The following is a 25,843-nucleotide window of genomic DNA, read 5'->3' on the forward strand; positions in this document are numbered from 1 at the left end:
GGCTCCCAAGGGAGGTGGGGGGGGGGGGGCAGGGAATGGGAAATTACAGTTTAATGGGTTTGAAGTCTCAGTTTTACCAGATAAAAAAGGTTCTGGGGATGGATGGTGGTGATGGCTGCAAAACAATGAGAATATTTCACTGAACTGTACACTTAAAAATGGCTAAAATGGTAAGTTTTATGTTATAGATATTTTACCACAATTAGAAATTAAATTAAAGAGATCTGACCCAGGACCACAATACCGGTTAACTTAGAGTCAGAAATGGAAAGCTTAATTCTATTTCTTACTACCCTCTTAGCACCTCTTGCTGTTGACAGATTACTCCATTATTAGTTGGGTTTGTCAGTCACATGAGAATATGCATTGTACTGTTTGTGAGACGAGGGGTGTGTGTGTGTGTGTGTGTGTGTGTGTGTGTGTGTGTGTGTGTGTTCTTGGGAAAAAAGTATAAAACAGTTAACAGAAAATCCCTCAGAGTGACCTTTCCAGAAAGAGAAGACATTCATTTCCAGATTTTAAAAATTTCCACTTTTCTCTTTTTACAATGGACATACTTCTAAGAAAAGTATTCACCTAGAATGCATTGAAAAGAATGTGAATCTCTTTCCGTGTTAACTTTTACTAGATGGTAATGGCAATTCTTACATTTGCAAACTTATCCTGATGCACTGAGTGGTGGAAAGCCAAGCAATTACTGAATATAAAATATAAAAGAAAATCAGACACATTTACAGACAAACGGAGAGGTTATGTCTGACAGGGACCAGCTCCTAATGTCAGAAAATACACACCCCAAACTTTGAGAAGATGTTCCATGTTATAAAAATCTGAGGACACCGGCAGTACGTTGGCATTTAAGGTGACAGATTGGTAACCGTGAACTTAAATGTTAAGGTGACAAACAAAAGAAGATTAAAAAAAAATTATTTGATCCTCAACTTGCCTTAATGTACGTTATAAATTCTGAACGGAGAACATCTCTTCCATCAGTAAATTGGTCTCTTTCTTCTCCTGAGTTGTCATTGTCCCCCAGAAGGGAAGGCTCTGGTTGAAATTCCTGATGAAAGTCCCCTATCAGGAAAATACAGAGAAAGACAAAAAGACGGTCTCATGAAGAGACAAGCAAAGCACAGATGAACCTCAAAACCAGCTAACTATTTCAGTCTCCTCTCTTACCTCTTATAGAGGTGTATGAGTGACCCCACTTCTCTCTTCCCTGAGGGTGTCAGGAAAAGATGAATAAAGGATGAAAAGGAGGGAGAGAAGTAAAAGAAATGGAAAGCCCCCCAAAATGAACTGGAAAGTCAACTCCTCTTCGTGGCTTAGTCCCTTATGAAAGCAATGAGATCTCCTGTAACTTTCTCAAGAAACAGAGGAAAGAAAGTATAAAGAAGCAAATGGAACAGCAAACAGATCTCTTCTCCCCGATCTGGAAACTAAAAAGAACCAAGGAGGGCTACCTTTAAGGACTCCCCCCAGCAGAATACCCACTTCTAGAACAAAGAGTTAGAAAACTCACTGGTAACAAATCACAGAATTCTTTTATTTTAAGTTTGCCTAAAACACTACCTCCTATACTGTACAATGTTATAAAGATTATCTACTAAAAAGGCAGTTATATTCTTGCATGAAGTATACAGTGATATTTTTTGGAGAGTGTATGGTTCCAATCATAACCTCAGATAAACGTTTATAAATGCTAAACTTATGTGCTAAACTAAAAAAACCTGAAGGTATATGCTGGACAGATTTTCACCTGAAGGTGAAAGCAAATGCTAGTTGGTTCACACAGCTCCCCATCACTAATGAGGGCATATTCAAACTGTTAGGGAGATGATCTGCATATTAATCTAGTTCTTTATTATTCACATATCATGAAATCATGTGCTAAAAATCAGCAAACACTAAATTTTAGGATTTTCTTTAACAGTCACTGAACAAATAGGAGTAGTAAAAAAAAAAAAAAAAAAAATCAAAACCCTGCCCTAATGTAATCAACTGAGGGCTTCCACCAACTTCTGAAATACGTTGCTAGGATTTTCAAGGTGGGCAGGACATCAAGTGCTTAGCGATCATTTGATGATTATTAGAGAACCACAGAACTTAAGAGCTACAGAAGACCATGGGTAATTAGGTAATTAGATATTTCCTAATCTAACCATCTCACTTATAGGTGAGAGAATTAAGGTCAACTATCGTGTCCAAAGTCAAGTGGATTCCTAGGCACACATCTCAACTATATTTCCTCCCTTCACATGTGGTTAGAAGTGGCCATATGTCCGAGCCTAGCTTGTAAGAGATGGGCACTCCTAGGCCCAGCCCATCAAAAACCTCTTGTGAGCAAACCGCCATGTTCAGCCCTCTTCTGCCCTAAAATAGGACCTTGGAAGTCTTGTGTTAAAGATGGTGGAATCTCAGAATGAAAGCAGCGTGGGTCTTTGGAGAGGAGCTGCCTGCCAATCACTAACTCTCGTGTAGACTTGATTTGGATTGTGTTAAGCCAGTGAGATTTGGGGATTTCATGTGCTACCACGGCTGTTGTTGCCTAATAGGTCTACATAGCAATAGTTTCTTTCCAAGAGTGGATTTAAAGACTGTTATATAAATCTTCAAAACGAAACAACTCTACTACTGGCTAGCTGTGTGATCACTGGCATGTTACTTAAACTGTCTCACCTGTAAGATGGAGATGATTAAAATTTCGGAGTTTTGGAATTTAAATGGGCTCACTTTCACAGATGAGCAAAGAGCCTGGTGCTCAGGAAATGCTCAATAAGCATTAGCTATCATTAAGGCCCTATCGGGACAGATTGCAAACATAGCATTTGAAACGTAAAAACAAGCACTTTCTCCCCATCATTCATTGTCAGACCTTTAACTGGGCTAAGGCGATGGCACGAGTCCTCCTTGATGATCTGTTCTTCTTCCATGATATTGGACATTGGCACGTTGAGGCTAACTGTGTCTTCATCAGAAGGCTAAAAAGGAATAGTGCACTGCTTTATTCCAGGGACAAGAGTTCTCAATGTAGATTAAGAGAATGCCATGTGATAAAAAAAAAAAAAAAAAAAAAAAAAAAAAAAAAAAAAAAAAAAAAAAACAACAACAAACCAAAACTGTGATTCTCAAACACATAATATTGAGTAAAAGATGCCAGATACAAAGCATGGTTCCACTTACGTAAGTTCAAAAACCAGCAAAACTAATCCATGGTGTTTGAAGTCTGGATAACGGCTACTCTTGGCTTGGAGGGTGGGCGCATGAGTGGGCTTTCTGGGGTACTGGTAAAGCTCTGTTTCTTGAACGGGCAGCTGGTAATATGGGTGTGTTTGCTTTGTCAAAACTCACTGAATTAACACTCAAGTGTCTCTCTGTACATGTTTTGAGCTAAAATTTTGTCAGGTACCTGATGGCATTTTCCAACCTAAGAGCAATGGTCAGGGCACTAAGAAGGACTATGTAATACCTGACAGAACAAAGGAATAATTGTAAATATATATAGTGTGATGTTATAAATATGGTCAATATCACAGTGGCCCAAAGGCCAATCAATCGTTGTAATAGCAATGATACTCTGAGATCTGACGACAACACCAATTTCCCAAACTACATTAGGGTTTCATGCAGCTCGTCACAAAAAGCAGGCAATATCTGGGGGCACCTGGGTGGCTTAGTGTGTTAAGTGTCTGGCTTCAGCTCAGGCCATAATCTCCAGGTTCGTGGGTTTGAGCCCCATGTTGGGGCTTGGAGCCTGGAGCCTGCTTCGGATTCTGTGTCTCTGTCTCTTTCTCCCCCCCACCCCCGACTTGTGCTCTGTCTCTCTCTCTCAAAAATAAATAAACATTAAAAAATTTTTTTAAAAAAGCAGACAAGATCTGTGACAATACCTCATTTATTTACAGTGCATCTTATGTGCAACATTAAGCTTCGGTTTATTTCCCTGTTTTAGGTTGAAGAATATAGGAATTTAGGCTGCGTCAAATATATGAAAGTGTTGAATGGCTGTAGTACTTAAAAGGAAATGTGTTCCGTGCAATTTTCAGAGTAAGGCTTCAATTCAGTACTCAAAGTAAGTTGTCTCTGGGGCGCTAGTTTCTCACAGTAGCTGATGAAGTTTATTCAGATAATCTAGGATTCCGTCACAAGTGAAATACAGAGCCTCGGTGACTTTCGTATGTCTCCATTTTAGTGTTCCTATTTAGTAAAAAGCTTTCCAAATCACAGGGATCATGAACCTCCACAGAACACATTTCAGGGAGTTGTGGGCTGTTCCTCAATTTTTGAAGCCGTGACTTTCAGGATAGTGTTTGTTTACATTTGGACGCATGCACAAATCGTTTAGAAACCGGTGCAAAACAAGTGTGCATTTCATCCAGTAAACAGATATTCATTCAGCCGCCAGTTTTTTGTTGCATGTTTATCTTCAGAAAAACACGTTTTAAACTTCTTAGAAACAAACGCTAAATGTACTCAGACAATGGCAACAGCCAAAGGAGTGAGATGTGCTTTGCAAATGCCACAGGGAGACAGAAGTGGGGAGCCAGATAAACCCTAGTAAGCGGTGAGATGACAACATAATTGCCAAACAAAGTGAAAAGAGAAAGCTACACTGGAGGAGGAGTCAGAATGCTATTCCTTCTACAAATTTCTTGGAGGTGTTCTCAGGTAATGAGGCGGCCGTGTGAGACCAGACAAAAACGCCGAGGGAAGATTCATGCACTCAATACTGTCAAATATAAAATCCTTTCTGTGGTCCTTCCTTCCACCCTCCTCCTCTCTTGAAAGCTTAGCAAAATTCCAAAGATATGCATCTAGTTAAAAGGGACAGAATAAACCCTTGGCCTCCTTTTAGAATGATTTTAGCCTCCTACTTATATTAAGTGAGAACAAAAGGATAATGAGGTTCTTTGTGTGATGTTTTATTAATGAACTTAATTATCCTTAAAAAACAGATAAAGGATAAAGCAGAGTCTGTTTTAACTTCGTAGAAAATAAGCTGAGGGTGAGTAATTTCTGAAACAATGGGACATTTCAGGGGACTTATGAGTTTTAATAAAGCTAAGGGAGTTGAATTAAATACAACTTATAAAGTAATGTGTTGAGTATTTCCTCCCCCAGGGAACCACAGTAAACTATTCATGTGGCTTCATGAGAGTAATTTTCTTTTATTGAAATTGGCCTTCTTTTTCTCCCTACAAACTCCTTTCGAAATGTTCCATATTAGAAAGACTTTAAGGTATCCTAATTTTCTAATACATTGCTTTATAAAGCATGTTGTAGGAAGTAAAATGCAATATCTTAGCTACACATTAATCCTCAAACGCCTGAAGAGAACAGGCAAAAGGCACTTTCTTGGAGTCACACAGAGTACAAAGGAGAACTCCTTAAATGGGGTAACTGACCTATTAATTACATCTTCAAAGAGTAGAATTATATTTCAAAACTCAGTAACCACAAAATCTCAATAGATTTCCTCAAAAGGGAAGACTGATGATACATCCAATCCCTCCACCAGCTGTCCCTTCTAGCTCCCCTGCTCAAGAAACCCCACTTAATGGTATATTAGTGAAAGGTTTCGGGGAATCTAACTATAAATGAGATAAATGTGCTAACTGAGCTATTTATAACCACTTGAAGCTCTCGTGTGGCTTCTTGGCTTACAAGTAACCAAACTTTTATCCAACCGTCTGAAAAAAACACAATCGAAGACTTTCAGGAAAACAAATATTGCTATAAAAACTCTGGCTATTCAAAATCGCACTTCCTGTGGGTACACTGCTAAAATGCAATGCACATTTGACTCCTTAACATCTATCCATGCAAATAATGTTTTTCCCAAATTATTCTGTCAATTAGAAACAAACACATTTATAAAAATGCCTCATGGGTACTTGCAGACCACTCTTAGTCATTTCCTAATATTTATGAAGCATTCGAGAATATTCTAGGGGCACCCAGGTGGCTCTGTCAGTTAAGTGTCTGGCTCTTGATTTCGGCTCAGGTCATGATCTCACGGTTCATGGGATTGAGCCCTATGTCGGGCTCCCAGCTGAGAGGGTAGAGCCTGCATAGGATTCTGGATCTCCCTCGCCGTCTGCCTCTCCCTGGCTCGTGTGCGCACACATGTATGTGTGTTCTCTCTCCCTCCCTCAATATAAAGAAATCAACTTTAAGAAAAAAACGAATATTCTAGATAATGTCAGGAGTGTGGTGGGAGGGGAAGAAGATAGGGACTCTACCCTTGAGACATTTACAAAATATTAAAGATGCAGAAAAAACTAACAGCGGCTCATATTTCTATAACACTTGGATTTCAAATTGCTTTCACAAACATAATCACACCTTCTCACATAGATGCATTAATGCCCTTTACCACAGAGGAGTTCAGGAATGCAGGCAAATCCAGCTAGAAGCACAGAAGGAAAAATACCTAATCACGAACTTTACCTCTGTGGCAGATAAACGCTTGTCTCCATTATCACTTCCAACGCCCGAATCAGAATCCTTCTTGCTGGGATAGATGCCATCGGTATGGAATCCATTTAGAAAAAAATGAAATTACAAAGTTCACAACAAGATACATCAATTTATATTCAAGTAATGACTCTGCTATACAAATTTTATTACTACCATAAGGCAACGAATCAGCCCAATATTAAAGGAGGTTAAGACAAGGGCCTCATGAAAATCAGATACTCTGTCTAAGCAGAGTAGAAGACAAACTCTTTGCGTTCAGGGTTTCATAAATTCATACTCTAACCAAGGGGCCTGTTCTTTGAAACAGTTAACAATGTTCTCATTTTAGTGATTCCAGTGTACGAAAAGCAAAAACTACCTAATTGCTTTTACCTTTTACGTTACAAGAGGCTTTTAACTTTTCTATAGTTACTTTCAATAATTCTGTAAGCCTTTTACCCAGTGACTAAATAAATTGATGTTTATAAAAGTAATATAATGAATACATATTTTAAGCATTAAGTAAAGCGATCATTAGGGTAGCCTGAGATTTTAAGCCACCACGTTTACTCTTTTAGTAAAAAGTTAAGGAAAGGTCTCTGCAATGAAGACCTCTCAAAATAGCCTGTGTTTCTATACATGTGTTCAGCGTGGGAATTTTGTTCTCTGAAAATTCAAGGCCCAATTTATGCCACAAAAAGGCCAAGGGCATGTGAAAGGATTCCAACACATCGGTTCCAAACAGGAAATGGCAAAAACTATGCACACCGCATTTTTAAAAAGACAATTACAACACAAAACCTGTCGTGTTTCTTAACAATGTTCTGGTGGCATATTAAAAATTAATAATTAAAAAAAAAGCATACCTGAGCCTTTATGGGTGTTTTAACTGATAAGTAAAAAATACCCATATTTATATTATGGATTGCATGTATAAAGATACATATATATATATGCATTATAACACACAAATGGTCCTCAAGAAAGACCGATTATTGATTAGATTAGGGAAGGTAAGATTTGCAAGATGCCGAAAGGTTATCCACACCATAAATCTGCGCTGGTTAAGAGAGACCAAGGGATTTTTTGGACTTACCCACCCAACCGGTGCACTCTGGCCTAAACAAATCCTAAACAGGGGCTTTCAGCCACTGCAGTCACACCCACCTGTCCTCCACGTGCTGGTGTAAATGTGGCCTCTCCATCGTGTGGAGATACAGGGAGTCGGCTGTCTTCATCTGACATGCTTGTATGCTCAGATACTTGAATATGTGCACTTTGCCCTTTGTGCATATCTATGGAGAAATTAATAACCCATATTTTTAACGTTTTTTAACGGCAAAACAAAATGTAAACCCTAGACATTTGACTGTGTATTTTCATTTAAAATAACACTTTAACAATACGCACCCAATTTGGCCTCTCCAAAATATACGAGAATTTAGGCAACCATTTCTTCCAGATTCTACTTTGAATAGAAAACCATTCTAACAGAAGTGTGTTTAAGTCTAAATAGTGTAAAAAAATATAGAAGTCAGGTAACCGACATGGTTTAACATCCCACTTCTGGAAGCATTCACTTTGTTCCCACATGGTTTAACAGCTGAATTCGAAACTTATCTCTGAAAAACCGACAATCATATTTGAAAATGTCTGAACTCCACTTCGCAGCTCACAGTAATGTAAGGCATGTATTCCTCCTTGAGTCTAAGCCACACGCTCCACGAAGGAGTTTCCAATGACCGTACAAATGCCGCCGTAATCACACCTGTTAATTCTGGGACTGCAGCGATCAGAACAGTGAGCTAAACGCTAGTAAACGGACTCTATGTAGCAGAAGACAACGTACTATAGTCGGATTCACCCATGGTTTCATCTTTCAGAGACTGTGATCAAGTCTACAACAGTGTGAATTCAGGAGACGATCAGAGGTCCGGCTCTGCCCAGAGTTGCCGCCCCCACGCCCCCCCCCAACCCCACACCACTGACAGCATTTCTCCCTGAAACCGCTTTGCTGCGGGCCCTCACCTGTGCTGGAGGAGACTGCAAAGGGTTGTTCTCAAGTAGTAATACCTGCAGCCGTTTCATCTCTCTAAAACAAATGGGAATCACGAGCACTTTATTGCAGGAAAAGTCAAACTTTACCAAGGGAAGTTCTACTAGTTCTAAAGAACAGGGGAGGGAAAAAAAAAAAAAGAAAGAAAGAAAAAGAACAATTTCAGAAAGCAACAAGATTAAACGGCTTAACATTCAAAACTTAATGTTCTGCTTACAAGGAAAACTATCATTTAGCATAATCAAAGCAAGTGAGGCATCAGGAATATGAAGTACGTGTGTCACATGTTTTACTAAAGGGGAGGGAAAATCTTTCACTGGGAGCCCAATAATTTTAAATTGTTGTTAGTTCTGATAGAAGCCGGACACACTTGACATTTACAATATCTATTGTTCAGAAAGCCCTCTCTTCCAGCAAAACAATCACGTAAGCCACACCACATCAGTCATGTTTATATTTTAACTTCAGCTGCTAGCATACGAACAATGTGCTAATTACAAAATATTCTTATCCAGTGAATGTATCTGGGCCGGCATAACCTCAGAACTAGTTACAAGAAATATGTTCATGGTTTTTTTACTTCCACTTTAAAAACTAAATTTTATTGAATTCGGAATTTTGCAATGGACCCTGTAATCCTGATTTGATGAGGCTCCATTCTGCTGCTTTTTAAAAGTCTTCTGTAGCTCCACAAACAAGACAGAACATTATATTTAGCTTAAAATCCCCACCCAGTGGCACAGTAAACACTCAGTAATTTCAAGCATTCCAACCGACATTGGCAGCTGCAAGGAACGAAGTCAAATATATTCCGCAGAGCAAAGAGGCTGAGCCACGCCAGAGAAGTAGAGTGACACGGGGCAAACCACTAAGGTCTCTCTTGTGTGGGACACTCCAGCGGGTTCCGGTCCGCAGGGGCCTCGCCACGTTTGTTATGGGACCTGGTAAGGGGTGAAATACGGTGCTTTGGAAGACACAGGGAGTTCCAAAATGGAGGATGAGTGGGCCGTAGACGAAGTGACCTGCAGTGAGCATGAACACAATTCCTCTTCTCCTCCCAGTAGGCCCTAGGGTTTTCACTTTACTCAGCTATGCCACTTCAAGCTGCACAAACAAAGATGCTCTTAGCAACCGGTTATCTCCTCTCCTATTCACTGCAATCTGGGCGTGTAAGGGACTTTCCTTGTTTCATGCCTTAGCGAGTGTGAATTACTCCACAAGGAGTCACGAGGCTAGTGACTAGAACAGAGGGACTAGTGCTAGAACAGAGGCAGCAGAGCACCCCACATGGCAGGTCCCCAGCTCGGCTCCTGACAGGCGGCCGTGCAAGAGAAACTCGGGAAGTGTAGTTTGCAAACTGCCCCGAATAATTCGCTGCCCAAACCCAGTCCGCACCCCCTACCCTCAAGAGCAGGGTAAGTGATTTGCCTCACCCCCTACTAGTCCTGGAGGTTGCCTTGAAGGCTCTGTGAGCAACGGAAGGTGGAGGAGAGAGGGAGGAGGGGAACGTGGAAAATAGCATGGAATCAAAAAAGTCAGAGGAAAAGGGAAAGTAAGATCTCTTTCGCTTCACAGTTTAGTTCTAAAACCCGGGTAAGAATTAGAGAGATTTATATACAAAAGGAATATCCCCTTGCTGTATCCGTAGTGATATCAATCCATCTCTAAGACAGTTAATTTTACTCACTAAACTTAGGTTGACAAATTAGTAGCAAAATGTAACTGGACTCTTTCTTCAACTCTTTGCCACTGGAAATGAAGACTTTTAAGTAAGACTGAGGGCTAAGATCCTGGAAGTCATAGCAGGAGAGGGAGGAGAGGCAACTTAAATAAATAAGGTAAAGTAAGAATGGCTTTTACAACGACTATTCCCTTTAATTGTAGTTTGGGACACAACTACCATCTTAGTTTAGGAAAACAAGAGCCTGGCAGTTTCACAACAAGAAAATGGCGGGGAGAAAGTGCTAACACCAGCCCAGACATGGTCAAAAGAAGAAACAGGGCAGAAAAAGGGGGTAAGAAAAAAAAATCCCAGGGAACCCTTTGTTGCAAAGAAGGTCAATGAGTGACTCCTTTAATCTTACCTCTGTCCATTCATGTCCTAGAAAAAACAAAGTATGGTCTCCTGGTTGTAGTATTTGTAGTAAAACCACCACAAAATTGATTGGGTAATTAAGGCTACAGACTAGTTTTCCCTCCTCAGATTGAAAGCATATGGGGAGGGGTACTCAAAGAGGAAAAACAAGTAAATATGGAAAGTCCTTAAATTCACTGCCTGCAAGCACCATCAATGCTCTTTTGTTAATGGAGTTCTCCCCAGTGAAGCAAAAAAGAAATTTGATATTCAGGAAGTTACTTAAAAAAAAAAAAAAAAAAAAGTTTCCAGTAAACTAAAGCCTTAGCTTTGAGTAGATTTTAAAATATTAAACCTGAGAAAACATAATTATGAAAAGGATAGAAATTTGTAACTGATCTTTTCCAGGGAAAGGAATGCTTTCAAGGTAGGAGCATAGGGGGGCACCTGGGTGGCTCAGTGTGTGAAGTGTCCGACTTCAGCCCAGGTCGTGATCTCCCGGTTTGTGGGTTCAAGCCCCGCATCAGATTCTGTGCTGACAGCTCAGAGCCTGGAGCCTGCTTCGAATTCTGTGTCTCCCTCCCTTTGCCCTTCCCCCACTCACATTCTGTCTCTTGCTCTCGGAAAAAAAAAAAAAAAAAAAAAAGACATTAAAAAAAAAAAGGTAGGAGCACAGGAAGTGGGGAGAACAAGTTGTGTGGACACACTTTTCACATGCTTCTAAACTACAATAGGCAACCATTCCATGGTTCCATTACATTTTTCTTTTGAAAATGAGAGTTTGGGGATTTGTAATGATTTGTCAATGATTAGCATGAGAGCTTAAATGTAAAGAAAAGTTTCCGTTAATGCTATGAAAGGTTAAATCCTTACAAATGTGTTGTTAGTAAGAGTTTCTCCCCTTGGTACTTGCTCAAACCAAGAAAAACAATGTCATCCAATCAAAATGCATTGGACAATGACAGAATGAAAAAACAGTGTTTTTATACCAAGTCATCTCAAATATTGAAGTAATACATCTTTGTGCTGAGATGGTTTCTTTGTTTCTTTAAAAAATTTTTTTAATTTTTATTTACTTTTTTTTGAGAGAGAGAAAGAGAGAGAGAGAGAGAGAGAGAGAGAGAGAGAGAGAAAGCGCACACACTCGGGCACGCGCAAGTGGGGTAGGGGCAGAGAGAGGGAGACACAGAATCCCAAGCAGGCTTCGGGCGCTGAGCTATCAGTACAGAGCCTGAGGCAGGGCTCGAACTCACAAACTATGACATCATGACCTGAGCCGAAGTCTGATGCTTAACTGACTGAGCCACCCAGGCGCCCCATAACATTACTTCTTTAAAAATGCACAAGCAAGGTGACGGTGGCAGGCAGGCACTCAAATGTCCCATCCATAAAAGCACAGTGCATTTTATAAAGTTCTTTCCCTTCTATGAGCTTCACTGGCTTGCCTTCAAGCCAAAGATGGAAATGCAGAAACAATCAGGTAGCTCTCAACTTGCTGCAATAGTGTCAGATTAACCAAATGTCTTAGCTTTTCTTTCCAAATATATGCTTTTGCTTTGTGGTATATTTAAAAAAGATTTTTTTAATGTTTATTTATTTTTGAGACAGAGAGAGAGACAGAGCATGAGCGGGGGAGGGACAGAGAGAGGGAGACACAGATTCCTAAGCAGGCTCCAGGCTCCCAGCTGTCAGCACAGAGCTTGACGCGGGGCTCGAACCCACGAACCATGAAATCACGACCTGAGCTGAAGTTGGACGCTTAACCAACTGAGCCACCCAGGGGCCCCTGATGTGTATTTTTAAATATATGTTTGAAACTGGGTATGCCCAGGGGCCTTAAATGGAACTGATGGAAATGAATACGATCTTTGAAAACCAGAGCATGTTTTTGGGAAAGCATTCAGTGTTCCTTCCACTGCTCCTCAACTCCTTCGGATTCAAGTCTGAACAAGAAGCCCAAAATCTGAAATTCAGATCCACCACCATCTACAGAGCTGCTTGTCAAAGTTCTTAATGGTGCACCATTTCTGAACAACTGTATCTTTTTATTTGAACTCAAAGACAATATGTCAGAGGGACATCCTGGACAGGCCCACAGCCGCAGGGAAGGGTTCGCCTGAGTCTGGCTCCCGAGTAGGGACGTCTGAGCAGGCAACCAGTCTCGGTGCTGACACTCTGGAGGATCCCTGCTTCTGGCCTCTGAGAAATTCACTAAAACTGCCAGTGACATTAGTCCGACTACCATTTCATCAGGGGCAGTGCCCTCACCTGAAGCATAGATTCCGTACACAGTGGGTGGTGCCTAACCAGGTCTACCAAATAGGCAAAGCCAGAAATCCTAATAGCTGGGTCTACAAGACCAAGTATATGACCTAAAGTGTTCTGATTGTTCCAGAACATCACACATCCATACCAAAAACAACTCCTGTTATGAATTGTGTGTCCTCAAATTTCCTATGTTGGAGTCCTAACCCCCAGTACCTCAGAATGTGACTGATTTTGGAGGTAAGGACTTTCAAGGGGTAATAAAGTTAAAATGAGGTCATTTGAGTGGGCCACAACCCAACATGACTAGTATCTTTATACAAAGAGGAGATTCGGGGCACTCAGGTGGCTCACTAGGTTAGGTATCTGACTTTGGCTCAGGTCACGATCTCACAGTTCATGAGTCCGAGCTCAGCGTCAGGCTCTGTCCTGACAGCTCAAGGCCTGGAACCTGCTTCAGATTCTGCGTCTCCCTCTCTCTCTGCCCCTCCCCTGCTCATGCTCTGTCTCTCTCTGTCTCTCAAAAATAAACGTTTAAAAAAAATTCAAGAAGAGGAGATTAGGACAGAGACACAGAGGAAGGATGATGTGAACACATGGGGAGAAGACAGCCATCTGCAAGCCAAGGAGAGAGCTCTCAGGAGACACCTTGATCTCGGACTTCCAGCCTGCAGATCTGTGAGAAAGTACATTTCTGTTGTGTAAACCACTCAGCCTGTGGTACTTTGTTATGTGAGCCCGAGCAAACTAACACACACACACACACACACAGTCTCATACAGGGGAATGATGGTGTTGCTGTACCCCTTGACTAAAATGAAAAGTTGGATATTAACTTTTCTGTCATTTGCATGTGAAATTCACAGAATTCATATTAATATAATAAGTAATATTATTAGGCATACACAAACATGACTAGACAAACTGCCTTCTTCACAAAAGTAAACCAAAAAATAATAATAATGAACATCTCCTATTTTATTCTTTTTACCTTGTGGTAAGACTTTAAGGTAATTTCTTCTGACATTCAGTTCCCGTAGAGCTTTCAACTGACCTATCTGCTGGGGCAGGGCTGTGATCTCGTTGCAACTGACGTCCTGCATCAAAAGCAAAGGCAGAAATGATAAGCATCTTTTTCCAGGAAATCAAGCATCCCATGTGAAATCTCCTTCAGGAATTTATGTATTTATTTTAGTAGCCTTCACGCCCAGCACACAGCCCAGCTCGGGACTTGAGCTCACGACCCTGAGATCAAGACCTGAGCTGAGATCAAGAGTCGGACGCTTAACCGACCGAGACACCCAGGTGCCTCCTTAAGGAATTTAAATATGAGGGCAACTACTCGGGTACATTTTTATCCTGGTCTGTAGGTCAGGCTTAGCACAGAGAAGAAAAGGAAAGTGCAGCATTTTGAACACTGAGGACAAAAAGAGCAAAGGAAGGATATTCGGAGCATTCAGGAGCTCCTTTGCTGGCCTCGCACCTGCTGCGTTCATGTGCTTCAGTCTCATTTAATTCTCACCACGAACCCCTGAGGCAGTATTAGCAGCTTAATATTTACAGTCAGAAAAATGAGGCTCAGGGAGGTTAAGTCAGGCGTCCAAGGCAGTTACCACTCGGAACAAATGCCCGCCCCCTGTGAAGCCACCATCCCACAGTACCTCGAAATAGAACGTCACACATCCTATTTACCAAACACACATCTGACAGTGAAAAACTGTGACTATGAATGCATCTTTTGGATGCGTTATTTATTTAAAATGGATTTGCGACTGGAAGGCTGGGAAGTTTGTGGACCTGAACACCTTTCGGTACATTTTCCAAGACTGTGGGGCATGCGGATGATGTCTTTTTTGCACTGAAAGACTAATATCCTATCAACAGTTGACTGGAACCGCCTCTTGACGAGTGCAGAATGAAAACTATGAGATTTATAATCTTATTCTCCCCTAATCCCACTCTTCCACTTTCTCTGGAAGCTCTGCTCGGCTCTCCACCCCCCACCCCAGCTACTCTATTGTCCAGACCAACACTCCATCTCACTGGGCACTATAATGGTCTCCTTGATCTGCCCCTCAGATCCACCTTTCACAGAGCTGCCGGAGCGTGCGCATTTCACTGCATCATTTACCAGCTTAGACATCTGCAACAGCAATGTCTCAGAAACCCATGGGGTAAAGTCCCCGACTCCACAGCAAGGGCCAGCAGCTACGGTTCAGATGGATTTCTCCAGCGCCACCTCTCTGAAAGCCCTTGCTTGCATCCCCAGGCCACGTGATTACCGACTGCAGCCGCCAGTGTGTGCCAAGGGTTTCTCAGTCCCAAACTTCTTCCGGCTCTTCCCGTGGCCTGGTGTGCCCCTCCCCAATATCGTCCTCTTGTCCCACCTGCATCCTTCAAGATTTAATTCAAGGCTCTCTCTTCTCTGAAACCTTTGTGGAGGTTTCCCCCACTGTCCCCCTCTGAACGAACACCCACGGAGAATGCCCTTTTTCCTTGGTGGTCCTGTGGATAATCTATTACCGCATTCACGTGTGCACACATTTGCCTTCTCTTAGAAGCCTGTGAACTCCTAGATGGGAGGCTCTCATTCACTCCATCCTTCTGGTGCCAAGCAGAGTGCCGGGACTAAAGTAAGGGATCAGGAAGTGCTGGATGAAATTTCTGAAGCCCATTTATGTTGACACTCCACATGCCGTGGCTCTCTCTGCCTCATGGCTGGAACCCCAGGATGCTCCCACAAACATACCAATCCCGGCAGGTCCCTCCTGGAAAGGCACAACCACAGATATATTTGGGCTAGGAACGATCCCAGTGGGATCAACTCTTCAGATACCCCACATCTCTTCTCAACCTGCAAAAACTTCCCCTTTCACTCCCCCTTTTAGAAGGCAGCAAAGCCTCGTTGCAGAAATCGGTTTCACATTCACTCAGATGAGAATTCACCATTAACCAGTCCCCTCAAACCTCAGGGCTCCCGTAAGAACAGAACTATGCAGAACACAGGGCATCACTGCCCTCTAATCTCTTCTCATCTAAAAATCCTCCGGTGACCTGGTAATCTGCCAAGGTCACGAGGCTGCTAAACGAGTATCACTTGCTGAAGAGGAATAAAATCACTCCTGATAAAAGGGAATGAAGCAGGCCTCTGCAGAGGCTGAGTGCACAATGCAATGAGCCCGCGGGACTGCTCAGCTGTCTGGCCGAAGGGAGGTGACATGACAGGCTAACATGAGGTGTTCAAAGGCGTCACCCCCAGGCTGGCTGTTGATGCATCACTCCTGGCCCAGAAAGTCACATAAAATTCCTTGAGAAACATCCTTAGTGTTTAAAAAACAAAACAAAACAAATAACCCACAACGCACATCTGCAGAGAAATACAAGTCTAAGGAAATAATTATAGAATTAGAAAGTCCAGAGAGTTGTCCAGTCACTTTTAGCCCCTCACTGCATCAGCAAATAATTCTGCCTTTCTGCATGCACTTCCATGTACGAGAGGTAAAAAGTGAAATGCTACCTTTTCCCAACTCCTATGGTATCTGATCAGTCCCAAGTACCAACAACCAAACCCTTTCAATGAAATCTTTATCTTTCTTTGCCTCAACCGAGTCACAAATAAGCAAGTATCCTTCCATTACATTCTCTTTAAGATTTTTTTAAAAATGTTTATTCACTGGGGGGCCTGGGGGGCTTAGTCGGTTAAGTGTCCGACTTCAGCTCAGGTCATGACATTCTCACGGATCACAAGTTGGAGCCCCACGTCAGGCTCTGTGCTGACAGCTCAGAGCCTGGAGCCTGCTTTGGATTCTGTGTCTCCCTCTCTCTCTGCCCCTCCTCCACTCACACTCTGTGTGTGTGTCTCTCTCTCAAAAATAAACATTGAAAAAATTAAAAAAAAATTTTTTTAATTTTTTTTTAACGTTTATTTATTTTTGAGACAGAGAGAGACAGAGCATGAACGGGGGAGGGGCAGAGAGAGAGGGAGGCACAGAATCAGAAGCAGGCTCCAGGCTCTGAGCCATCAGCCCAGAGCCCGACGCGGGGCTCGAACTCGCAGACCGCGAGATCGTGACCTGAGCTGAAGTCGGACACTTAACAGACTGAGCCACCCAGGCGCCCCAAAATTTAAAAACTTTTACATGTTTATTCATTTTTGAGAGAGACAGAGCGTGAGCACAGATAGATAGGCGCCCCTCCATTCTCTTTTAAAAGAGCCTTCACACAAATAGTATATAGGTATATATACTATATACTAATAGTATATATTTCTAGAAATATATGAGATTAAATCATGCTATTGGACTCACAGCCAGGCATAGTCACACTGGTGATAGGAGTGGAGGGTCCTTAGGGAAGAAATAGTGGGAATGTTCCTTCTCTGGACAGAAGTTATGTTATTGACATCTACAGTAAGTCTTTGTAAGTCTGTGTATGACTGCACAAGAAAAATCCTTTTGCAATTTATGGGAATCACAGATTTTTGATATAAAACTGAAAATTTTCAGAAGCTTCAAGGACAGAATTCTTTAAAAAATTGTTCTTTCAAGAAAAAAGGAGGGGAGAGAGGGAAGCAAAAGATAACATATTTTTAGGCAGATTATTCACAGCATAAAATCTCATAAAATCTCATTCAGTCTTATCCCATTGGGGTGTACTATAAAACCCGCTTTGCATTTTGTCCATTACCCTCTGGTTAGCCAGAAAGGCTATGCTATTTCCCTAAATATAAGGTAATTTTTTTTGTAACATATATTTCTAACATAATGGCTTTATCAAGGAAAATCACCTCCCCTCAGCTATATTTATAGGTTTATTTGACCAGCAGGGGAAGCAGTTACCCAATTTACACTTAAAAAAAAAAAAAAAAAAAAAACATAATGATAAAGAGTTTTTTCCTTTTGACTTACAGGACAGTACATCTGTAGACAATTAGAAACACAAAGTCCAATTGTCCATTCACATTTTGAAGGGTATATAGTGAAGGTCAAAATGTTTCAATAGTACTCTTCAGTCAGTTATTTCCTATCCTGCCAAAATAATGAGGGGGAAATGCCCAGGCGGATCTAGCAAGGAAGCAAGATAAAGACTTTACACCATAGGCGCACCTGGTGGCTCAGTCGGTTAAGCACCTGACTCTAGCTCAGGTCATGATCTCATGGTTCTTGAGTTCGAGCCGCGTGTCCTGTCGAGCTCCGTGCTGACAGCTCAGGGCCTGGAGCCAGCGTCGGACTCTCTGTCTCCCTCTCCCTCCTCCCCTCCACTCATGCTCTGTGTCTCTCTCTCTCTCTCTCAAAAATAAATAAACATTAAATAAATTTTTAAAAAGACTTTACACTATTGTATAATCCATATTACAGAATTAAGCAAAAGTCTACTGCCTCCCAGTTACCGAACCTTGCTGAATTTTAAAGAGGCGATGAATTTCGTCACAAAAACAAAACCTCCCGTGTCTTAATTAGCTGGGGAACGAGGAGGAGGAAAAAGATGAGAGAAGATAATAGTCTAAATGTTTTGGGATATTTCAGGTTAGAACATGAAAAACATCATCCTAGAACAGGCTGGTTCTCTAAAATATGTCTGTCCACATTTAGCCTAAGGTCTGGTTTTTCAAGTCTTGAGTTAATTTTAAAAAGATAACATTTAGGGGCGCCTGGGTGGCTCCGTCGGTTGAGCGGCCGACTTCGGCTCAGGTCACGATCTTGCTGTCCGTGACTTTGAGCCCTGCATCGGGCTCTGTGCTGACAGCTCAGAGCCTGGAGCCTGTTTCGGATTCTGTGTCTCCCTCTCTCTGACCCTCCCCCGTTCATGCTCTGTCTCTCTCTGTCTCAAAAATGAATAAACGTTAAAGAAAAAAAAAAAAGATAACATTTAGGAAAATGAATTTAGTAAGTAAAGAACACTAATGCCTCACACTTCTTCCGCATTTAGTTGTGAATTTACCAAGCTGTGAATTCCAGATTCAGTGGCTTCTTAGAATGTCAAATGAATTCCTTCTGAATTGTCTATTAGCCCTTAAACTATGTCTTAGAAAATAATTATTGCACGCTTCAGTGGATCAAATTGTCATATATTTACTGTTATAATGCTGCAAATGTATAAGCAGGCCAAAAAGAAATCATCATAAACATGTCATAAATATTTACAAATTCTATTCTTTGTTATATAGAAATGAATCTAATTATTATATAATAACATACATACTCAAACTTAAGGTAAAGGACCAGCCAGTCCAATTTAGTCATTTAGAGTAAAAAAAAAAAACAAAAAAAAAAACTGGACAATTTTAACCATGACCTAAAATATACTTTTTTTCCACTGGTTTAATCAACATGTTTTTAAGTAAAAAACGTTAGAGTCATTTTATGCCAGCCCTTCCAGGCAATAATGGAATTTACTAGAAGTATTAAATGCACACTGGAGACTAATGGATTTTTGTTATCAAGTACTAGTTGTTAATTTATCTTCAGTATGTAAGAAACACAAGGATTTAAAACACCAGATTAAGTTCAGACATTATTAAACTAGGTAATGTTCACTTTCAGAAAATAATACTGTAAAAAAGAAAAGCGATTTTTTAAGGAGTAACCTCTAATGAAAACCAACACAAATAATGCGTCAAGATGACCTTGGTTAGGGAAGATGTCCAGAGTAACCAGGCCACCCTGTGGAACTGTGCACACGGTATTTTCTCATGAGCTACCTTGATCTCTCAGGTTTTCAAAAACCTAGTGTAGTTATACCATTGCTTAAGCCATACTTTTGTAATAAATCTAGCTCTTTAGTTAACTGAAGGGAATGTGAACAGTCTGACAGGAAATTTAAGCTAGTAATTCCCATCAACGGCTCCTACTCTTTTTTTTGGGAGGAAATGTCTATTGTATGACTTTCTGTGTGACTTTAGGTCAATGTCTTAACTTCTCTGTACCTATGTAAAAGGAAGTGGCAAAATTAATTTAAATTTCCTTGTAATAGTAGGAAGATCCATTTATCACATCAGAAATAATGAAGAGACTTTGAAAGACAGATACTTAACTTAGAAGTAATGTCAATTTTGATTTCTTAGCAATCAAAAACTTCAATGCCTGTAGTCAGAATTTCTTTCTTTTAAGAAAAAATCCAGTATGTTCATTTAAACTCAAAACTTTTTCAAGCAACCTCTGGTATTGTCACCTCCCAACACTTACTGAATGTCTCCTTCTAGTATAAAACTCCACTCCACACCCTTCCTTCCAACCCAATGCTCTTCAACAGAACAGATGGTAAACAAGCCACGGACTTCCAACTGTCCCGCAGAAACCAGAGAGGTTAGAAGGCATGTCCAAAGACTGTGAATGGAAAAAAGATTATGGCAGACACATGAATTAATGTCTCCGCTATACCTAACTCAGAGGCTGGAATGTTATGTATGAAAATAATTAAGGAGGGGCGCCTGGGTGGCTCAGTCTGTTAAGCATCTGACTTCGACTCGGGTCACGATCTCGCGGTTCGTGAGTTCAAGCCCCGCATCGGGCTCTGGGCTGACAGCTCAGAGCCTGGAACCTGCTTCAGATTCTGTGTCTCCCACTCTCTCTGCTCCTCCCCTGCTCACGCTCTGTCTCTCTCTCTCTTTCTCTCTCAAGAGTAAAATAAAAAAAAAAATAAAATAAAAAACAATAATGAAGGAATTATCCTCAGAACCAGGTCATCCTGTTCTACATCAATCAGATACATCCTATGTCTACAATCAATCCCTGAATTCAAACTTGCTACACAAACAAACATTTTAGGAAAGGAGAGAGAGGTCTAGGCAGGGCCGGGAAATGCACCGTTCCATCAGATATTCCTTGAGTCAGATTCTGTGAGCTTTTCAGTGTAAGAGCAGGCTTCTGGAGCAGTGATACTGTGTTGTCTTACAGCTGGAAGCCACGATTTTCACACACTGCGTGAGCAGAAGAAAGACAGAACTGAAAGAAACCAAACAAGGGACAGACAGTCTCCGGCCCTCAGTATGTCAGCCCGCTCAGGGAACCACGAGAAAACTCAAGTTCGTCGTGCTCTGCCGCAATGCGATTATCTTCACGGCTCTCTGGTTATTATCACAGAAGGCACACACACAGCATCTCTTCCCAGGTACTCAGCATGTCTTCCCCTTCGGGCATGATTCGACAGTACAAGAACCGTGTTTCCAAATGCTAATGTCGTTTTAATGAGTAAAATAAGGTTTAGTCAACACCAGCACCCTCTACTGACCTTCCCTGCCCGGCTGTGGTTCCTCAGCGAGGAGACCTGCACACAGACACGGCTCGAGTTTTGCAACATTCATTCTCTGATTCACTCTCAACTGTTGGTGCGCTGCCCCAACTTTAATGGGAAAACCACTGCCAAGATGAACCAGGAACTCAACAAACAAACAAGCAAACACCACGGGGTCCCTCTCCGTGAGATGCTAAACGATCCAGAAGAAGACCCAGTAAGCACAGCTGAATGGTGCTATTGAAAGGATTGGGGCTTTCATCACACAAAACTGGTTTTTACCCCAGCTCCACCACTCCCGGCCCCCCCCCCCCAGCTCTGGGTAAATAATTCTGAAACTCAAATCTGTCTACAAACTGTAGATATTATATCTACCTTGCTGGGTTATTGTCAAGATTATATGAAATTGCCCATGCCATATACCTAGCAGAGTGCCTGGCATATAGTAGGTGCTCAGTAAACGCTATTGCTTTTTCTTTCTCTTACAGAAAGAATGCCCAGATACAAAGACTTACAAAACAACATCTATATACAGCTACAGCTCTTAGAGTACTAGAGGTACAGAAGGAAGTCAAAGAGGCCAGAGAGGTCCGAAAGTTCTAGGTCATTCCCATCACAAATGAGCCCGGAGGGGCCAGGTCCAAAGAGCTAAGATTCCCTAAATTCTCTTGCACCTGAAACAGCACAGAACTCTATCCTGGCCTCTCATGGATTCAAAAAGGACATCTCAATAGGTGTTTCTTAATGGCTTCTTCATGGAAGGAGGAACAATTGCACTCCTTTGTTCTCTGCACCATCTCAAATGGCTGGACAAGCCAATCGCTGAATGGCAATGCTTTTTGTTTCATTTTCACAGTTTCAGATAACTGTGATATATTTAAGACGGTAAGGTGATGTTTTCCAGCTCTAGTCCTTAAAAATTACAGAGGACAACTCCTTTCTTGCAACAGCTACGGTTCTCTTCTTTTGTTTTTCAAACCAGCGATGACTCTGGAATACTCACACTTGGAAGAGGAGAGAGTTTACAACTCCTTTTGGGATACTCTTTGAGTCTAATGTGAAATTTAAAAATATTTCTTCTAAAATAGCCAAACAATGCTCAGAGACCAATAAATTGAGTGATTTTATCAGCACGTCATTGGCTTTAAAGTACCCTGAATGCTTGGGTGGGGTCTGGTGGGAGCTGTCAAACTTTTTAACAAGTTGGTTACCACGTAACCATTTAAACAAAAGCCTCCCAAGCAAGTCTGGAATTATTTCAGGCTCTCCAGGGAATTTCTTTCCAACTGATAGCTAAAAATCATTTGACAGGGTTACCTACAGTAGCACTGCCATTTTAAGCAAAAAGATATGAAAGATAAATAAGAACGGATGGAAACTAATCTTTTTTTAGTCTGTGACCTTAAGCAAGGCCACTCACCCCTTGTGGTTAAATAATGGCAACAAATGAAATATTCACCAATGTCACAAATAAATGCTTTTCACAAAGAATCATGCTGGCGTACAGAGTGAAAGACCACAGGCTACAGAGCTGCTCGGCCACAGCTACGAGCATGAGAAATGCGGCTGTTCCAACCTGTGAGATGCTGTTGGTATACACCATGGACTTCAGAGACATAATATGAAAAATATATATAAAATACCTCATTGATTTTATATCGCAAACATGCTGAAATAATATTCTGGCCATCCTGCATTAAATAAAACATATCATTAAAATTAATTTCACTTGCTTTTTTTTTTTTTAATGTGGCTACCAGTGCATTTGAAGTACGTTTGTTTGGACGCCTGGGTGTCTCAGTCAGTTGAGCATCTGACTCTTGATTTTGGTTTAGGTCATGATCCCAAGGTCGTGGGGTTGAGCCCTGCGTTAGGCTCCACATTGAGCATGGAGCCTGCTTAAGATTCTCCCTCTCCCAACCTCCCTCTTTTATTCTCTCCCTCTGCCCGTCTCCCCATCTGTGCTCTCTCTAAAATAATAAAACCAAAGACCTAATAAAAAAGTTACATTTACTAACAGCAGTTAGACAATCAAATGAAATTAAAGGCATTCAACTTGGTAAGGAAGAAGTCTAACTTTCACTATTTGTAGATAACATGACACCCTATATAGAAAATACTAAAGACTCCACCAAAAAACTAGTAGAACTGATCAGTTAATTCAGTAAAGTCGTAAGATATAAAATCAATGTGCAGAAATCTGTTGCATTTCTATACACTAATAATGAAGCAGCAGAAAGAGAAATTGAGAAAATAATCCCATTTACAACTGCACCAAAAATAATAAGATACCTAGGAATAAACCTAACTGAAGAGGTAAAAGGCCCATACTTTAAAACCTATAAAACACTGATGAAAGAGACTGAACACTACACAAAGAAACAGAAAGACATTCCATGTTTATGGACTGGAAGAACAAATATTGTTAAAATGCCTACTCTATGCAAAGCAATTTACACATTTAATGCAATCCCTATCGAACTACCAATAGCATTTTTTCACAGAGCTAGAACAAATAATCTTAAAATTTATACAGAATCACAAAAGACTCCAAATTGCCAAAGCAATTTTGAAAAAAGAAAGTGAAGCTGGAGGCATCACAATTTCTGACTTCAAGTTATATTACGAAGCTGTAGTCATCGAAACAGTATGGTACTGGCACAAAAACAGACACATAGATCAATGGAACAGAATAGAAAACCCAGAAATAAACCCATAAAGATATGGTCAATTAACCTTTGGCAAAGCAGGAAAGAATATCCAATGGGCAAAAGACAATCTCTTCAACAAATGGTGTTGGAAAAACTGGACAGCAGCATGTAAAACAGCGAAACCAGACCACTTTCTTACACCACACGCAAAAATTAAAAATAGATGAAAGAGTTACATGTGAGGCATGAAACCATAAAAATTCTAGAAGAGAGCACGGTTTTCTGATATTGGCCGCAGCAACATTTTTCTAGATATGTCTCCTGAGGCAAGGGAAACAAAAGCAAAATTAAACTATTATGACTACATCAAAATAAAAGCTTTTGCACGGCAAAGTAAATAATCCAAAACACTAAAAGGCAACCTACTGAATGAGAATAGGTATTTGCAAATGACATATCCAATAAAGGGTTAGCATTGGAAAGATGTAAAGAAGTTCTAAAGATCCACACCCCAAAACAAGCAATCCAATTTAAAAATGGGCAGAAGAAATGGACATTTCTCAAAGACATAAAGACAGCCCACAGACATACTAAAAGATGGCTCCACATCACTCTTCATCAGGGAAATGCAAATCAAAACCACAACGAAATATCACCCCACACCTTTCCAAATGGCTAAGATCAAAAACACAACAAACAACGAGTGCTGGCGACGTTGTGGAGAAAAAGGAACCCTCATGTACTGTTGGTGGGAATGCAAACTGGCACAGCCACTCTGGAAAACAGTATGGAGGTTCCTCAAAAAGTTAAAAATACAACTACTCTATGATCCAGCAATCACACTACTGGGTATTTACCCAAAGAATACAAAAATAATAATTCAATGGGATACATGCATCTCTATGTTTACAGCAGTATTATTTACAATAGCCAAATTATGGAAGCAGCCTAAGCGTCCATCCACTGATTAGAATGGATAAAGAAGATGTGTACACACACACACACACACACACACACACACACACACACACAATGGAATATTACCCAGCCATCAAAGAATGAAATCTTGGGACACCAGTGTGGCTCAGTTGGTTAAGTGTCCCACTCTTGATCTCAGCTCAGGTCATGATCTCACAGTTTGTGATTCTGAGCCCCACATAGGGGCTCCACATTGGCAGCATGGAGCCTGCTTGAAAATCTCTCTTGCCCTCTGCCCTCCCCTGCTCATGCTCACTCTCCCTCTCTCTCTCAAAGTAAATAAATAAACAAACTTAAAAAGAGAATGAAATCTTGCCATTTGCAACAAGAATGGAGCTAGAGGGTATTTTGCTAAGTGAAATTTAAGAAGCAAATGAGCAAAGGAAAAGAGAGAGAGAGACAAGCCAAGAAGCAGACCCTTAACTACTGAGAACAAACTAATGGTTAATAAAAAGAGGTGAGTGGGGGGATGAATGAAATAGGTGATGGGGATTAAGGAGTGCCCCTGTCATGATAAGCACCAGGTGATATATGGAAGTCTTGAATCACTACATTGTGTACGTGAAGCTAATATAACGCTATGTTAACTACAATGGAATTAAAATTAAAAATAGAACAGAACAGGGGCGCCTGGGTGGCTCAGTCAGTTCAGCGTCCGACTTTTGACTTTGACTCAGGTCATGATCTCATGGTTCGTGAGTTAGAACCCCACATCAGGCTCTGTGCTGACAGTGCGGAGCCTGCTTGGGATTCTCTCTCCCTCTCTCTCTGCCCCTCCCATGCTCTCTCTCTCTCAAAATAAATAAATAAACTTAAAAAAAAACAGAATAGAATTAAAGTTTTTTCATGAAATAAAGTAAAATAAAATTTGCTGCTCACGTTACCTTTCTATCAAATAGTGCTGGGTGAGGGTGTTTCAGCTTAAGTTATAAATTAGCTACACCAGAGTGAACTTCTGTACATCACACACTGCCTCTCTACCTTAGGTTTCTCTCTACCCTTGCAAGATGTCAAGAGCTTGGCCTAGATGCTTTTAAAACCCCAATGGCTCTCACATTCTAGGATTTCTAGGATTCGAGGATCCAACAGGTTATTGCTGGTGGAGAAAAGGCACCAGAGCCAGCTGAA

At 41.1% G+C, this 25,843-nt stretch overlaps 1 protein-coding gene across 4 annotated transcripts in view; it reads right to left on the reverse strand.

The window, feature by feature from the left end:
* LRCH1 (leucine rich repeats and calponin homology domain containing 1) overlaps positions 1–25,843 on the reverse strand; it is a 206,653-nt gene that overhangs the window by 49,995 nt on the left and 130,815 nt on the right. For all 4 annotated transcript variants that reach the window (XM_040448443.1, XM_040448445.1, XM_040448442.1 and 1 more), the window contains exons 4-9: positions 13,846–13,951; positions 8,488–8,624; positions 7,627–7,754; positions 6,451–6,514; positions 2,876–2,981; positions 947–1,074 (exon numbers count right to left, since the gene is read on the reverse strand). In XM_040448443.1, coding sequence (XP_040304377.1) covers positions 947–1,074; positions 2,876–2,981; positions 6,451–6,514; positions 7,627–7,754; positions 8,488–8,624; positions 13,846–13,951 — 669 coding nt within the window. The remainder of the gene's footprint in view (positions 1–946; positions 1,075–2,875; positions 2,982–6,450; positions 6,515–7,626; positions 7,755–8,487; positions 8,625–13,845; positions 13,952–25,843) is intronic.

Source organism: Herpailurus yagouaroundi, unplaced genomic scaffold, assembly GCF_014898765.1.
Source record: "Herpailurus yagouaroundi ecotype Mexico unplaced genomic scaffold, PumYag 197, whole genome shotgun sequence".
Classification (NCBI taxonomy): Eukaryota; Metazoa; Chordata; class Mammalia; order Carnivora; family Felidae; genus Herpailurus; species Herpailurus yagouaroundi.